Source organism: Gobius niger, assembly GCF_951799975.1.
Source record: "Gobius niger genome assembly, chromosome: 19".
Taxonomy (NCBI): Eukaryota; Metazoa; Chordata; class Actinopteri; order Gobiiformes; family Gobiidae; genus Gobius; species Gobius niger.
In genome coordinates, this window is record NC_136870.1 from 2,837,009 (window position 1) to 2,854,003 (window position 16,995).

The 16,995-nt window shown below is 42.5% G+C and overlaps 1 protein-coding gene across 1 annotated transcript in view; it reads left to right on the forward strand.

Moving 5' to 3' along the window:
* LOC306978223 (uncharacterized protein MYH16) overlaps window positions 1-16,995 on the forward strand; it is a gene marked incomplete at its 5' end in the record, with an annotated part of 61,142 nt that overhangs the window by 3,801 nt on the left and 40,346 nt on the right. Inside the window, 2 exons of the mRNA XM_079576749.1 lie at window positions 13,996-14,100; window positions 14,548-14,634. Coding sequence (XP_079432875.1) covers window positions 13,996-14,100; window positions 14,548-14,634 — 192 coding nt within the window. The remainder of the gene's footprint in view (window positions 1-13,995; window positions 14,101-14,547; window positions 14,635-16,995) is intronic.

Consider the following 16,995-nt stretch of genomic DNA (forward strand, 5'->3'; position numbering starts at 1 on the left):
GTGGCAAGCTTTTGGCGCACATTCAGCGCCTCGAAAGCGGCCGACACTAGAGTTGGAATTTTTGGAGCTATTCGCGAACGTCAACCAATCAGGAGTTTTCCCCAACAGTGACATACGTTGGAGCCACCGAGGCAGATCCTATGCCGGTCCGCTGATGTAAACAGTCAGAGTCACGGAGATTAGCTTCATGGTGTTGTGAACCGGAGCTACAGCAGCTCTGGGACATTTACCAAGACACACATCAGTGTTTCTTTACCTGAACACCCAGGATTAAAAGCGGCGACAAGAAAACTTATTTCAGGAGCTGAATCTGTGCTGGGAATGTGTTTGGACCTTGATGATGCCTGTAGTTTTCCCAAAGCTAATGCTACAAGCTAAAGTTACAATCGATATGAAAACGAGAAATATGCATGAATAAAGTCAATTAAAGCAAGAGTTTAACAAGCTGAGCTGGCTGATTTCGAAGTTTATTGCTCACATTTTATCTACAACGGGCCGTAGTCGATCTGTTTTCTCCCAGAGCTAGCTGCCCATGGAAATAATTATTTCACTGCAAGCAGCTTAGCAGTAAAGAGCTAGCTCACATTGACCCCGTGAAGTATTATGCACTAATACCGTCAATAGAGCAGCCTTTATGATGATCACACAGAGAGCCGGGCTTCACATTTGTGGTTTATTGCAGACTTTTTATCAACAATGAGCTGTCGGCGATTATAACAAGCTCACCGGGCTAACCTAGCTTTTAGCCACTAGCCACCAATGTCCCTTCAAGCGTTTGGGCTGGATATAGGCTTATGCTGCGTCCACACCGCACGCTTTTCGGATGTCAAAAACGTGCCTAACGTGTGTTCGTAGCCATCTTGGAAGTAGCTCTTTCCTGAAAAACACCTGCTACAGTTCATTGTTGATTAAAAGTCTGCAATAAACCACAAATGTGTGAAGCCCGGCTCAGTGTGTGATCATCGTAAAGGCTGCTCTATGTAGTTATGGCTTTATTGACGTTATTAGTGCATAATACTTGTTTTCATGGGAGAAAACCGGAGTGCCATGCGAACTAATTGAGCTAACAAACTATGGTTTTCTCCCGGGGCTAATTGTTGATGAAGTGAGCAATAAACTACAAAATACCCAAGAGCTACTTCCAAGATGGCTACGAACACACTCTGAGCTGTCGCGCGGCCAGAGCGTCTTGATGCTCGGTGACATTTGTGACAAGTGTCTGACTTCAGTAAGCACAAACGTCCAACTACATGTGCTTTGGCCGTGATTTTGAAGCCCGAGAAGGGTGCAGTCTGAACACAGCATAATGGTGTGGCTCATTCCGCATGTTGATACAGTATATATGAAATATTAACCACAAAATCTTTCATACCCTAATGTTACTGACCATATCTTTAGTTATAAATAGGCCTGGTACCATTAAACGATAAAGTGGTATCGAAAAAAGTGTAAGTATTGCAAGCAGGTACAGGTACTGAAAAATGGTGTTTTGTTTCATTCATTGGATTTGGCTCAAAGATTTCCTGGTTGTTGCTCCACTCCCCAAACCTGCAGATAAGATCTCCACCTCAGGGCTGGCTCATTTTATTCACACTTACATTATGGCCGTTTTGCTTTTCTTTTTTGCTCCCCACATAGGCCCTGAAACACGATCACAGAGAAGCTTTGATACTGTGTGATCTTGAATGAGCTCAGGAGCAGCTGTGGTAAAGCCTGCACCACCATCACAGCTCTGAGATCTTTTCATGAAACTGTGTGACTGCTGTATGAGGGCGGGAACTAGGAGCTGTCCACTCTAAAAGTTCCGCTAGCCTTTTTTTTTGTCGGCCACTTTGGCCGGCTGGGTCGTAAAAAGTCGGCCATTCACAGGAATTACCGGCCATTAAAATATACATAATGAACGTGGCTTATTATCAACAACAATCTACATTTAGGCAGAGCGCTACATGAGTGCTTTAGTGGGTCCAAAAGACGGCTATTGCTAATGAAAAAATGACGTGAGAAAATGCAGCTGTAATCCAAATATAAAGTGCGTGTGGATCGATTGAGAGCGGCAGGTGTCACGCGGACGAAGCCTACTCATCTGCACTTTAACTCAGACAGAAAGTAGCCCATATCTATGACCCTCCTTATCCAGGTCTGACCACATCAGCTGCTCAGCGAGGGCTGGGCTTTAACGTGACATCAGGTGTAAAATAATGATTAGGTCTGTCACCGCTGAAATATTACGGAGGGGCAAATCGACTGAACATGGACCCAGCTCTGCCGCGCTCTAGAGCAGCTCCAACACCGGTAACTAAGCCGAAGTGTCTGCGCAGACCGACCGAGGGAAGTGCCTCTAAACCCGGCTACTCTCTGAGCGGCTCCAACACCGGTAACTAAGCCGAGGCGTCTGCGCAGACTGACCGAGGGAAGTGCCTCTAAACCCGGCCACTCTCTGAGCGGCTCCAACACCGGTAACTAAGACGAGGCGTCTGCGCAGACTGACCGAGGGAAGCGCCTCTAAACCACTCTCTCTCGGCCACTCTCTGAGCGGCTCCAACACCGGTAACTAAGCCGAGGCGTCTGCGCAGACTGACCGAGGGAAGTGCCTCTAAACCCGGCCACTCTCTGAGCGGCTCCACCACCGGTAACTAAGCCGAGGCGTCTGCACAGACTGACCGTGGGAAGTGCCTCTAAACCCGGCTATTCTCTGAGCGGCTCCACCACCGGCAACTAAGCTGAGGCGTCTGCGCAGACTGACCGAGGGAAGCGCCTCTAAACACGGCCACTCTCCCAGGAAGAGCCAGTGCAGGACAGTGCGTCAGTCTGACTGACCACATAACACGCCCGTTTAAAGAATATCCTAATCAAAAGTATTGCTGAGTTCTTAACACACTTTTATAAAAGTAAATGTACCTGTAGTTCACTGTTTTCTTGGAAAATGTGACGAAGCACGAAGAGAAAATCCTTTCATTTCCAGCGTGACGATGGCGCTTCAACTGCGCTTTGTAAAATGGGCTTTTTGATAAAAACATTGAACCTTTCTTTAATATTTGGGGCTGTCTCAAAAACACTTTTTTATGTTAGTCACTGACCCAGGTGACATGTTGTATTTAATATATTTTTCTATATTTTCTCCATATTTTTTTTACTGTCGGCCAATTTGGCCGCTGGAAATTATTTTTACCGGCCATATGCTTTGCAAACCGGCCAAAAGCCGGCTACAGCCGGCTAACGGAAACCCTGGTCCACTTATCCCTAGACCTTAAAGTTCTATATCTATAGATCTTACAGCTGTCCAGTCCCTGACTCCACAGTGTAGGACCATTCCTGTATCAATAGTGCTCAACAAAAACAAATCCATTGTCCCAAACATTAACCAAAACAGAAGCACCCTGCTGCGTTCGTAAGGAAGGCCCTTGTGGTCTACTTTACTTCACTTTATTTGTTTATTTGGAGAGAACAGTCCACATTAATGAACACTCAGTGCAGTACTCAGTAAACCTTTAAAGTCTCTCAGCAAGACTAAAGTGCAGATATTGTTGCACTTTAATTAGCAGCACCAACAGACTCTTTATTTTGATTTAGAGCGTCAGTGTGTCCCTGAGAGGCGGCGCAGACGTCAGCGCAGATGGCCGTGTGTAGCAGGTGTTAGTGGACTCTTACAGCTGTTTAAATAACGCAGCTCCTGCTCTCCCACTGTCTGGGAATGTCGGGAATTAGATCAAATCTGAGTTCATTTTCAACTCATCAGGTGTAAAAGGATTATCTACAGTGAAGTAATATAATATAATACAATATAACTGCCACATTGTATGAAGAGTTCAATCTAGTCTCGGGCCTCACAAGCCTGTGTTTCTCAAAGTGCTACACTGTTGTCATTATTCATTCACTCCAGGCTCGGTAGTGGTAAGCTGCTGTTGTAGCCACAGCTGCCCTGGGGTAGACTGAGGGAAACGAGGCAGCCAGTCTTTGCCATTGGACCACCACCAACCACTCACTCACACACTACATTCATTCAGGCCTGTTGTACATGTTTTTAGTGGTAGGGGAGACCAGAGGAAACCTACACAGACATAGGGAGAACATACAAACTCCACACATGAAGGTCCTCTCTGGCCAGGGATCGAACCTGGACCTTCCACCGTGCTGCAATATCCAGATATATCCAAAGATTGATACTTTACCGATCATTTAAGGGGAAAAGAACTGTTGCAGCAGCCCACACATAAAATATTATATTTATACATCTATCATTCAAATATGCCTAAAAAGTGCATATGTGGACTTCATTAACAATGTGCATTGAACAGCTATGACAGTTAGTGCCATCAGTCTGTGACTGTGATTTACGCTGGTCCTACTCCTTTTTATTACCGTGTCCACCGACCCACCAGTTGAGAACCACCTCTATACAACATCACACATGTATTCTTCTGCACTACAGCTCTCCTGTGGTGTTTCAATATTCTCCGCCCGGCTTTAGATTGTCTTTGGTCTTTATCACTTTTCTAAATTGACCCTACATTTTTTTAATTGTGTTCATTACATCATTTGGTGCTCAGAGAGGAAATGCAGTAATGTGACAGTATGTTATGAGATTCAGCTTTCCCATCAAGTCTTTGTGAGCAGACCGTAGCTTCCAAACTCTCCTTTCTCAGATCCTAATGTACCTCTATGGACTCATTCATTTAACACCCCTGTCCTCAGCAGAAGCACCCTGCTGTTGTATATGACCCAGCTGCAGACCTCCTGAAAGGAATAGTGTGTTCAAAATCGTCATAGTAGTTGTTATTTCTATGCATTGGGAACATTGCACATGGTTTTCTAAGTCAAAACATGAAGAGAAATGTAGAATTTATTCAACTAATTACAGAAAATTACAAAAAATGGGAAAAAAATAATTGGGCAGCATCTGCATTTGTCTTTATGGTCGGGACGGTACATGTTAATGAACATGCATGGGACTCATGCATGTTTAGTAGCCTTGGGCCAATCTTTATACATGGTCCCACTCGCACTCTTAAACACACATAAAATGGGGGGGAAATTATTTATTTGAGCTAAAACAACCAAGTCACTTCCTTTAATCCTGTCCCTGGACCAACAGCATCAAAACTCCAAAGATGGAAGATTTTTAGAACCTAACCTTGTTTTTTTCTCAATACCATACTGTCATTTTTTAACAGACCCAGCCCGAGTCTCTGCTTTAGACAGAATGTCATTTATTAAGCGTCTGCTCATTTGCAAAGCAAGTAGCACGTGCAAAAGTGGATCAGCAGCAGAGTCATTTCTGCATTGTCTTATTTAACATTACATTTGGGGCCTGATATTGTAATACAGACAAAATCAAATGGTAAATTGCAAGTGCAACATAACCATGAAATAGCAGATTTAATTGTTGAGCTTGCACCCACTATTTAGCACTGGCCTTGATAAAAGCGCTTTACAGCAGAGATTCAGTCACTCTCTCATTCACACATCAGAGTCAGACACTGGAGGCAAGTAGGGTCAAGTGTCTGCCCAAGGACACAAAGTGTGCACCTGCAGGATTCAAACCTTTGGTCACAAGACGGCCTGCGCCATTGGACCTGACTGACAATGCCTTGCAGTTAAAATCTGACATTATGTTTATTTGCAGTTCTGACAACTTCATCAAACCATGAACAACAATTGTTTCTGTTGTATGTATAAAACAATAGGGTGGGTCTCATTAAACAATACCAGTTTAGGTACTACCGGCATCGACAAAATGAAAGGTACTGAGCAAAATCTCCTCTTTTTAGATCCAAGTTTTAATGCTGTTTGTCCAGGGACAGAATTAAAGGAGTTCGCCCCATTTTTTCTTGTTTTCCTATTTTTTCCCCCTAATTTTTGTTGATTTTTCAAGACTAATATTTTCCCTATTTCCCCCCATGTTTCCTTATTTTTGCCACATTTTCCTAACCTGGCTAACGCCATGCTGCTGTGTGCGCTTGAATCATTTCGAACTGCACAACAGCCTGGGGACCATGGCCGAAATTTTCGCGTGGATTTGGGAACCAATCACAGAACGAGAAGGAACGGCAAGATGATGACGAGCTATTGGATACACAGAAGCTTGTAGTTTATTTACGGATTTAATAAAAAAAAGTGTATTTACGGATTGAACATGACAGCAGCAGACGCGACGCATTTTTTAGATCGAGCTTTAGGCCGTGTTCTAAATAGTTTAGCTCGAAAGTTTACAACGGGTACGTCATATGTCATCGGATACGATGATACGGTTGGCTGTGGCTACGTGCAGACAGATGATAGTGCCCAATAAACGACTATGGACGATCGTAAACCACACCTCTCCTACAAGAAAATGAATTGGTGGTCCCCAGACTAAATATCACTTGTGATTTTAGTCTGGCGTTAGCCAGGCTAACATTTTCCCTAATTTTTACCAAAATTATTCCTCATTTTTCACACATTTCTTGACACTGGAGATAAACCCGATATGATGAATTTGCAAATCTTCCACGCATTATTGTTCTGTTTTCTGGTTTCTAAATGTTTATGAACAGTACCCACTAACCAGCCCTTCACCTTAAACCTTAATAAACGCCGACCTTTATGACCTTTGCTAGTTTCGATGGCCTCATCCAAGGAATACGTCACTCGTGGCACAATGCGTCGGTTGTTCTTAGACAGATGCATTCCACTGTGGTGGAGGCGTTCGAGGCATCTGCCATATTCATAACTCTGGGGAGAGAGAAAGACAGAGGAGAAAACACTGCACTCCTTTTCTCACGGCTGCTCAGAATGGTGCAATGCTAACGGATAGGCCGATACTTTCACCTCAAAATCACATCCGGATCTTTACAAAACGACAATGAGGAAAACAAGCAAGCTATAAATTGTAAGCAAATGACCGTCAAACTTTTAGCGTGATGTAGCTCATAGAAATCAAACGATGGAACATTACTGAATTTAAATGTGCTAGCTTTGGACAAAAGAATTGTTTTAGCGTAATACCTGTTACAAAATTGACTCTGAGCAACGAGTAACACTGTATTTACTGGCACCTGGAGAGAAGTTAACGTTTAAGACACATAGGGATGACTTCTCTAAAAGGGAGTCAAAAGGAAGAGTCCGGCGTTGAAAAATGTGAAGAAGCTAACTTGAAGAAGGCAGAATGTGAACCTGAGGCGGAGGAGCTGGACTGGGATGGATTCAGCGTCACACTGGACCAGAGGCTAGCCGCTGTGGGTAACTATGGCACAGTATCTGAATGACGTCACAACTGATAACACGCCACTCAAAAGAACTACCACAACGTACCCAGAGGCAGGATTCACTTTTAAAAGGTTTCTCTCACATATGATTGATCATCCTGAACATCGGCCGCGGCTTAAGGTCATATTACTATAGACGCAACATATCTATCTATGCTAATCTTAAAGGAACAGGCCACCATTTTTCCATACTGAGATATGTTCATACCTGAGCTTAGATGAGTTGATACGTACCTGTCTGGTCTTTGTGCCCGTGGAAGAGCATGGTAGCTTAACATTACCCCTGTTTGGAGCTATAGGAATACGTTGGGAGAGGCCAAATGCAACATCTTTGGTCGTTTTGCGTGACTGAGCGCACGTACAAAGGCCAGACAGGTACGTGTCAACTCGTCTAAGCTCAGGTAAGAACATATCTCAGTATGGAAAAATGGTGGCCTGTTCCTTTAACAACAGTGAGTGGCAAACTCAATCACTGCTGCTGAATCACCCTAAATATTCCTGAACATGAACTAGAGCATTTACCTTATTTTTAACCACGAATGGACGCTTTAGAAAAGAAAACGAATCGGTAGCAGTTCATGATAGTTTGGTCTCGGGTTTGCATGCGATTTGAGGACATTCGTGTCGATAATTCAGAGATTTTGATGATTCGAGTGAAGTCGCTGTTACTCACTCATTGGTGTTTGGCCCCTTCAGTAACACTGACCTGACCGATAATGTCGTTTGGACCTGTAAGCGCTGTGGGATTTTGCTGCCAGTGGAGCTGGATATCGTTGTGCATTTCCTCATGTTAAAAGTATGGAACATGGAAATATCAACAAAATCAGACAAGGACTTACTCGCTCTGGGGTAAACGTGGCTGTTAATGGGTAAATGACGCCCAACACTTGGTCCAGCTTCAACAACGAAGTGTTTGGAACAGATGTACGTATCCTTCATGACATTTTTATGGTAGAAATTCAGCTAAGCACGAGCCCACTGCTTATTTCTCTATGTTGCTCTTTGGTTTCACGAATGGGATGAAACTCATTCCGTTTGTCCTTATAGAGTATCTTGAATCGCTCTGACACAAACCATTTATACAGTGCTCTGTTGTCACCATTATTCTCTGGTTGGGGGCTATTCAGCTGAAATTGACACAGAAATGCTAGTTGACTGTAGCAAGCACAGTGGAACTAAATGGAGTTGGACAGATTGTTTTTCCGATTATAATGCACGGTCAGACGAGTTGTTTTTAGCACAATCTGTAAACCAGACACAGCCCTATAGTTAGTCTATTTGGGACTTGTTGAGCGCTAACTTTGATGACATCAATGATACGCCATGTCATGATGCCAAAGCTGCCTGGGATTGGCATAAAAGACAGACTGGTTGATCCCAAAGTATTGATGATTGGACACTAATGTAAAAATACCAAACCTGGCAAAAGCAATGTTGGTATTACATTTCACTGTGTGCTGGGCCCGGGACAAGAGCAGACTGAACAAGCTGGTCAGGACGGCCAGCTCTGTGGAGGAGGGACAGGAGGGTATAGACTGCAGAGGAGCTAAGCAGCTCCTTCAGAGGAGACTGTAGAGGAGTCAGTCATTGAACTGTTGGTACTGGGGCAGGCTGACGTTTATGAAGCTATAGGCCCGCACTATCAGCCAATCAGAAGTTAGTTGCTATTGTGAGATGGAGGGCCAGCAACAGGCGATATAATGTTCATAGTGAGTCGCCTCCGACTGAGCACTAGCAGTGTGATAAGAAGAGCCACAGTACATGCACAACTTCCACTATATGTTTCAACAATCTCCAAGCACACCTTCTAATACCGTATATATCTGTCTGGTTGTGCAATTAAAATGGCAGTTTTTACTAAAAGGAAATAGTAAGTTATTATGGAGAAATATTGACAAGCTCCTTGGCAAACGCCATACCTATTGTGACATACAATTAAAAGTGAACGGTGTCATTCAAAATGATAGTGCTATCGTAGCTACGAATTTTAATGAATATTTGATCAATTCTGTACAAAAATTAGCTCAATCATTCCCAATATCATGTTCATCTAACCTTCCCCAAGTCAATGAAGCAATGCTCTTTACACTGAAACCTGTAAATGAAGAAACAGTTGTAAGAGTTATTGATAAATTAAATAATAGTACCTTACCTCAAGTGGAGGAGTTCAAGTATCTCGGGGTCTTGTTCACGAGTGAGGGACGGATGGAGCGTGAGATCGACAGATGGATCGGTGCGGCGTCAGCAGTGATGCGGTCGCTGTATCGGTCTGTCGTGGTGAAGAGGGAGCTGGCTCCTTCACGTCGAAAGGAGCCAGCTGAGGTGGCTAGGGCATCTGTTTCGGATGCCTCCTGGTCGCCTCCCGCGGGAGGTGTTCCAGGCATGTCCTAGTGGGACAAGACCTCGTGGAAGACCCAGGACACGGTGGTGGGACTATGTCTCCGAGCTGGCCTGGTGTCGCCTCAGGGTCCCCCCAGAACAGCTGGAGGAAGTGTGTGTGGATCGGGAAGTTTGGGCATCTCTGCTGAGACTGCTGCCCCCGCGACCCGGCCCCGGATAAAGCGGAAGAAAATGGATGGATGGATGGATGGATAAATAATAGTAAAGCTAAAGATATTTATGGGATGGATAGCCTGTTTTTAAAAATGCACAAGGGCATAATATGTTCACCTCTTGCAAAAGCAATAAATAAATCTATAAGTGACAGCACATTTCCTGCCGCACTGAACACCGGCATCATTACACCTGTCCATAAGTCAGGTGACAAACAGGAGGTCAGTAATTGCTGCCCCATCAGCATCGTCCCCACTATCTCCAAAATCTATGAAAAGGTTATAGCAGAACAGCTAACTGAACACACTGACAGCAATGCGTTCTTAAACCCTTTCCAATAAATACTCTACAGAAGCCGCCTGCTGTCAGCCATGATGTTCTCCTTAACAAAATGAGACACTATCATCTATCTAATCAGACAATAAACTGGATCAAATCGTATCTCATTGGCAGACAACAGTGTGTGAGAATAAAAAACACCCTTCCTCCACCTAAAGATTACAACACGGGAGTGCCGCAAGGCTCTATCTTGAGACCTTTGCTTTTTAGTATTTACATCAACGACCTCCCCTCTGTCTGCTCTGCCAATGTCATCATGTACGCAGACGATACAGTACTGTTCTCTCATGGAAAAAAATTAAAGTGAGGTGGCAATAAAATTAACTGATCAAATGCAAAAAGTATCTAACTGGCTGAGTCAAAACTGGCTGACATTAAATAGTGACAAAACAGTTGCAATGTATTTTACAAATAGAGGTAAACATATAAATTATCCAACTATTTTTATTGATGGCAATGAAATAAAAAATGTTGATGAATTCACCTACTTAGGCGTAACCCTGGACCCAACTCTGACTCTCAAAAATCATGTAAAAAAATTCGAAATTCTTTAAAATTTAACTTGTCCAACTTTAGATACACACGGGGGTCCCTTACCACAGAGGCGTCCCATTTGTACCCAAACTCGATGATCCTGTCACATTTTATGTATTGTATATCGAGTTGGTCACAGGGCTGTAAAACGGTTCTGGGGCCTCTTGAATCATTATATAAATATGCACTCAAGATCCATGATAAGAAACCCAGGCGTTATCACCATTGTCAAATACTAAATAAGTATGGAATTCTGAATTTTACAAACCTAATATTCTACTCTAATGTTTGCTTGCTTTTTAAAATGATCCATGGAGTCACTGCACCCCCTCTGAGAAAATGTATAACTTTATGTACTGATAAAATGACTCGAGCTACTCGATCCACTTCTAGAGGAGAAAGCAGCGTCCCAAAATGTAAAACTGCCTTCGCTAAATCTGCCTTCTCTGTGATCGCAATGGGTCAGTGGAACACACTGCCAACAGAGATTATTGCAAGTACGACATTCAAAGGTTTTGCGCATTTGACTAAAAAATTGCTTCTAGAAAAACAAACTTGCACTCATAATCTGTAACGTCATGTGGGAGCGACCGTTCACCTAGAAAAAGGACCGGTAGAAAATGTTCTAATGTTCCAATCTTGTTTAAATTAAATGTATGTGTTTAATGATGTCAAAATGTATAATTCCATGGTCAAGTATTCATCTACATTTAAAACCAGTTTTTGTACTGTAACATCAACCTGCCCAGGGACGACAGGTGGAAATTAGCATCTTTGCTATAACCTGGTACAATGCATCTTTCCTTTTGGTCAATGTTAAATTGTGCACTGTCCCTGTCTAAATAAAAACCAGACCATACCATACCATACATGCACATGTTTGGACTTCATTGACCATCAAAGATATTACACATCCCTGTAGTACTCATTTTAACATGAGCCGTAGGCTTACAGGAAGAGCTTCTTTTCAAACGTTTTTCTGAAAGTTTTGAGACCTCTTTAAGTAAATTGTACTTTTGTGGCATTTGCATTCAGCCTCCAGATATATGTAAGCGAAGTGCCATCTCAACTGCGCATGCATGGGTCAATAATACAGCCCCGGCCACTGTTGAAATGTGTGAGCGAGTTCAGGTAGTGGACCATAGCAGACACTGACGTATATTGACAGTAAGGCTTACAGGCTTTGGACTAAAGACTTTAAATCTTAAGCGAACTTTCTTGCACACATTTATTTGCTCGAATAACCAAGGTAAGAGACAGAGGTTGCAGTAGTGGCCCATGACGGGCCAAGTAGAGAGGACCTGGGGGTCCACCTCCCAATGCAAGGAATTTTTATAAAATCAATGAAATGATCCACATCATTTCATAGCACTTCTTATAGCTTTTTGCTCTCTGTCAATAGTGTTGTTTGGTAGCCAAAACATTTAAATTACCCATAATGCAACGTGCAACCACACATTGCTTATTATCAAACATTAAAAATAACATTTTCATTATTTCAGATCTCAAAGTAACTTTGGAATAATGATCTGGTACTTTCTGAACCCATTGCTCTACACGTGTTAAAATTCCCAAAAAAAAAAAAATCTGAGAAATTATGATTTGTTGTAAATTGACTCCCTCTTTCACAAATATTCCTTATAATTCTTATTTCAATCCCCGTTGACAATAGTCAATTGGCTTATCCACTGTTTGTTACAAAAAGAGGTGCTCCTCCTGCGTGTGAAAATGTCTGTGTGCACTTCGATACGGCAGCGATATGGTGAATATCGGCAGTGATTTGAGTTGAGAATGTTTTTCAGATGGACATTTTCTGCTTTAACCTTTACAAACAAGTCTGCAGCTTCATACCACCAGGCTACGTCTTCCTTTGTGAGGTAGTGGCAAATGTGTGCTGTCTCCAACTCTATTAAAGGATTAAGATGCTATCTATCTATACTGGGGAATGCCACAGGATTTAACTTTCCAACCATCGCCGTACGACACATGAACTTGATGGAGAAATGAGCGAGAATTACCCACTATGAGCTCATTAATAACTCCCGGGTTGCCACTTTGGTGACATCCTATACTTATCCTATAAAGTTCCTGGCTGTTAGCTCTGGTAATAATGTCAGCAGAGTCTAAAAATGAGGAGGAAGCAAGATGAAACCTGCCTGGAAGCTCCATTGACTGAAGGATTTGGCAGAGAAAGGTTTAGGCCACCCTTTTGTTGTTCGGATTAGCAGGAAACGTGTGCTTTGTAAATGAAGAATGCTCACGGAGTCTTGACCTCACGTGGAGTGTGGATCAGTCAGTTTTGCTTTGGAGAAGGCGAGAAACTCCCAGGTTGCATTGGTGTTTTGTAGTTTCTTGCTGCTGACTGTAAAACCATCATCACAAACTGACATCACAAAGACTTTTTTAAAGTGTCATGCATGACATTATCATTCTAGAGTTACAATTTACGAGTATTGTCAAATGTAAATAGAGTAAGGACTGGGAGAATGGGGTAGTCAGGATTTAGAATTACCTCTAGCTTCTGGAAATGAACCATTATAAACAGTGAAAACCAGCTTTCACTTTCAGCTAACAGCTGTCAAGCTAGAAAATCCATGGTGCCAAATATGAAGGACAGCTCCACGTTCCCTCTATGATGCAACAAAATCTGGCTGGCCAGCCAGAATACACGCTCTTCTTCTTCTTTACAAAGATGTGTATCTGGGAGCAGAGATGGCAGTGATTGACAAGCACACGAACCAATCAGCAATGGTGGAAAGAGTACAGAAAATGTGGACCAAGGAGATCTCAAAGAGACTCCATACCACTCTTTGAGATCTCCTTAGTATCCGACAGGTCTCAGTGACATTACAGGAACGTCACAGAAACATCTCAGGACAACAAGTTGAGAACAATGAATAGTATTCCCGACACAACTGCATGAGACCGCATGGAGACCTCTCGGAGACCACAGGGAGACTTTTTCAAGACTAAATCTCCATGCAGTCTCTACTGAAATTTAACCTGTTCGCTTTGACCAAGATTATACCTGGAGTCGCTGGACTCGCCTTATCTCCAGGCGACGTCTCGGAGACATCTCTGTGACCAGCTCACTGAACAAGAACCCTGAGGGCCACCAACAAAATGGACTAATGGCCACATTTGGCCCCCGGGCCACATTATGGGCACCCCTGATAGATACCATAAGGATCTCATGCATGTAAACATGCCACGCTGGATTGTAGCCTTGGGCTAATTTCCATCCGTTGTCCCACATCCATGTGTTTAAAGTTTGTAAGTCTGAAAAATGCTGATGAATGGCTTTGTGCTCTTTTTCTTTCCTTAGAACTGTGAGAGTGAGATGAGGAGGCTGCTGCAGCGGCTGGAGGATAGAGACCAGGAGCTTCAGACGCTTCAGGAGGAGAGGGAACATCTGCTGGAGCTCAGCCAGGTCCGAGGAATCCTCAAGCTCATGGACAGCGTCTGTGTTCTGAGTTTAGATGAACTGAAATCATGTATAGTTAGACACAGACTTTTGCCACATACTTTCAGGTCTGCCACAATCTAAGTGTCATGACTGGGTTAATGTTGTAATGCTCCTTTAAATTCAACATTTTACTCAATATATCCAAACAGATGATTATTATGTGACAGATGCCTTTGTTAACGTGGGAAAATCACTGTCATAGGTGTCTCTTTAACCTGTTGCAATGTTGTTAAATGTAGCTATAGTTTTATTTAACAAACTTGCATTTCACAAAAGCCCTTATAATACATGACCCGGTTTTAGAAGACCTATTTAGTATAGGTAGAAACAAAAAAAGCCTATTGGAAAGTGATGTAATGTTCATGTGCTCCTGGTGTCTTCTCTGACATGCCCCCCCCACCACCACCACAGAGGGCCATAGAGGACCTACAGAGTGAGGAGGAGAAGGTGGAGCAGCTCACCAAGCAGAAGATCCAGCTGCAGAGACACGCTGAAGATGTGAGTGCGCACATCATACAAATCACCATTTTGTGACTTTTTCACTCATCGTAATGAGGAAAGGAGGTGGGCAATGAAAACAAGGAAAGACAAAGCCACTAAATGTAAATGTACATTTTAGTGGTGGTTCATTCCTAACTTTCCTGACATATGTGTAGCATCCAAATCCATCACAGGGACAAGTTTATCGGCAAATTTCACAATTCACAAAAATAGGCCAAAGGTCTTGAAATTGATACAAATGTTTTATAATTTGATGCAGTGTTTTTCCTGCAAATGTTTGAGTTTACAAAGTACTAAAGGAGGACAAAACCAATTTTATTCAATTTCTAGAAATAAAATTAGCATTAGTGCCTTTAAGGATGTACAGTGGATTGCATAAGTGTTGCCCCCCCTTTCCATGTGGCCTCCCTGTGGCTTCTGGCAAACGGCAACCTGTCACTCTGCCATTAGGCCAGATTTGTGCAGTGTTCGACTAATAGTTGTTCTGTGGACAGTTTCCCCCACCTGAGCTGTAGCTCTCTGCAGTTCATCCAGGGTCATCACAGGCTTCTTGGTAACAGCTGTGGTCAGTGCTGTCCTTTGGTCAGTAAGTTGAGGAGAACGGCCTGGTCTTGGTAGGTTTGCAGTGATGCCATACTGTTTCCATTCCTGGATGGTGTATTTAACTGTACGTTGAGAGATGGTCAAAGCTTTGCAAATCTTTTTATAACCTAACCCAGCTTTATACTTCTCAATAACTTGATCCCGGACCTGTCTGGTGTGTTCTTGGACTTCATGAGGCTTCTGCTCCACAATAGTCTCTTAACAGACCTCTGAGACCATCACAGAGCAGCTGTATTTTTTATCAGATTACACACAGGTAGACTCTATTTAGTCATTGGGTCAACATGTGATTATTCAGAAATCATCAGGAAACTTCTGAAGGCAATTGGTTGCACTAAAAGGAAAGGGGGTAGATACTTATGCACATCACACTTTTCAGTTTTTTATTCATAAAAAAAAAATCTAAATCATGTATACATTTCATTTCACTTCACGATTGTGTGTCATTAAGTGTGTCTTCACATAAAATTGCATAGAAATATATGTATGTTTATGGCAAAATGTCAAAGTTAAAGAGGGCCAATACTTATGCATACCACTGTAGATGCTGACAATGTGGAGAAACACCAGTATCCTGCTCTTCTTGTGTGTTGTCATGGTACTAAAATTTTAAACTCGATTTCAATACGGAAAATAAAGTTTGATTCTCGTCATCGTTGTGACTACCATGGCCAAAAAAAAGATTTTTTTTTTTTTTTTAAATACACTATGCATTGTGCTATCTACATCAGAGAATACTCAGCAATATATTTGTTTATTTGGATTTACAATGTTCTTGAGTAATGTAATTAAATTCCAATTCTTTTCAGTGTGGCCAGTGTGAAGCACTTTAGGCGATTTGTATCATGTAAAAAGCGCTATAGAAATATGCTTCCATTCCATAAATCGACTCTGAATAAGGGTCCAGATGATGTCGAAATGAAGTGTAAACCATGTCTAAATGATCGCACTCCATTCCCAAATCTGAATGAAATGATATGAAGACTACAATGTATTATGTTTCAGGCTTAAACAGGATATTGAGTAATTCATTGCAACCACTTATTTTAAGACAGTTGTGATTAAACTGCCACACTGGCCCTATACACTGGGAAACCCTGTGGTTTATTGATGTCAACCTGAGAGTGATGGATCACCGACACAGAAGTAGCACTTGGAGTCGTAAAGTCAATCAGAGGCAGTTTTGGCCTGGAGCAGACTTTTTATAACCACATTTATTTTTCTTTTCAAAGGAGCCCATGTTCTAAACATACTTTTTCAGCTTTTCTCCATGTTATGTTGTTCTATGGTGGAAAAAAGACCCGAGGCCTGTTTCATGAAACTGGCTGCGTAAAGCGAGGCTAAAGGCTCTTACTACTCCTACTCAGAAAGTAGATTTTAGACAAATTGTATAGTTGTATAGTAAATGTTAATTTATTGAGGCATAAGGACATGTGCATCGCCACTACATGTTCTTCATGCATGTTTTAAACATTAGAAAAAGAAGAAGAGCTGTATTAGAAGGAACACTGGCAGGCTTTAAGGACTTTCAATTTTAGTTTTGCAAAAGACTTTGAACAAATCAGCAAAAACAGAGGGAGGACAGACCAGCTTTTTGCTTCTTTAGATCAGTGGTCAAATGGTCCCCTCCTGAAGCTGAACGGCTTCACGACAGAAGCAGAGGCTGCAGCCGCTTCTCTCTGCTCGACTCTGGGATACATGTGTGCCGTAAAGGTGCTGACACACCCAATGCGCTTCACATGGCAGGGGCGGTTG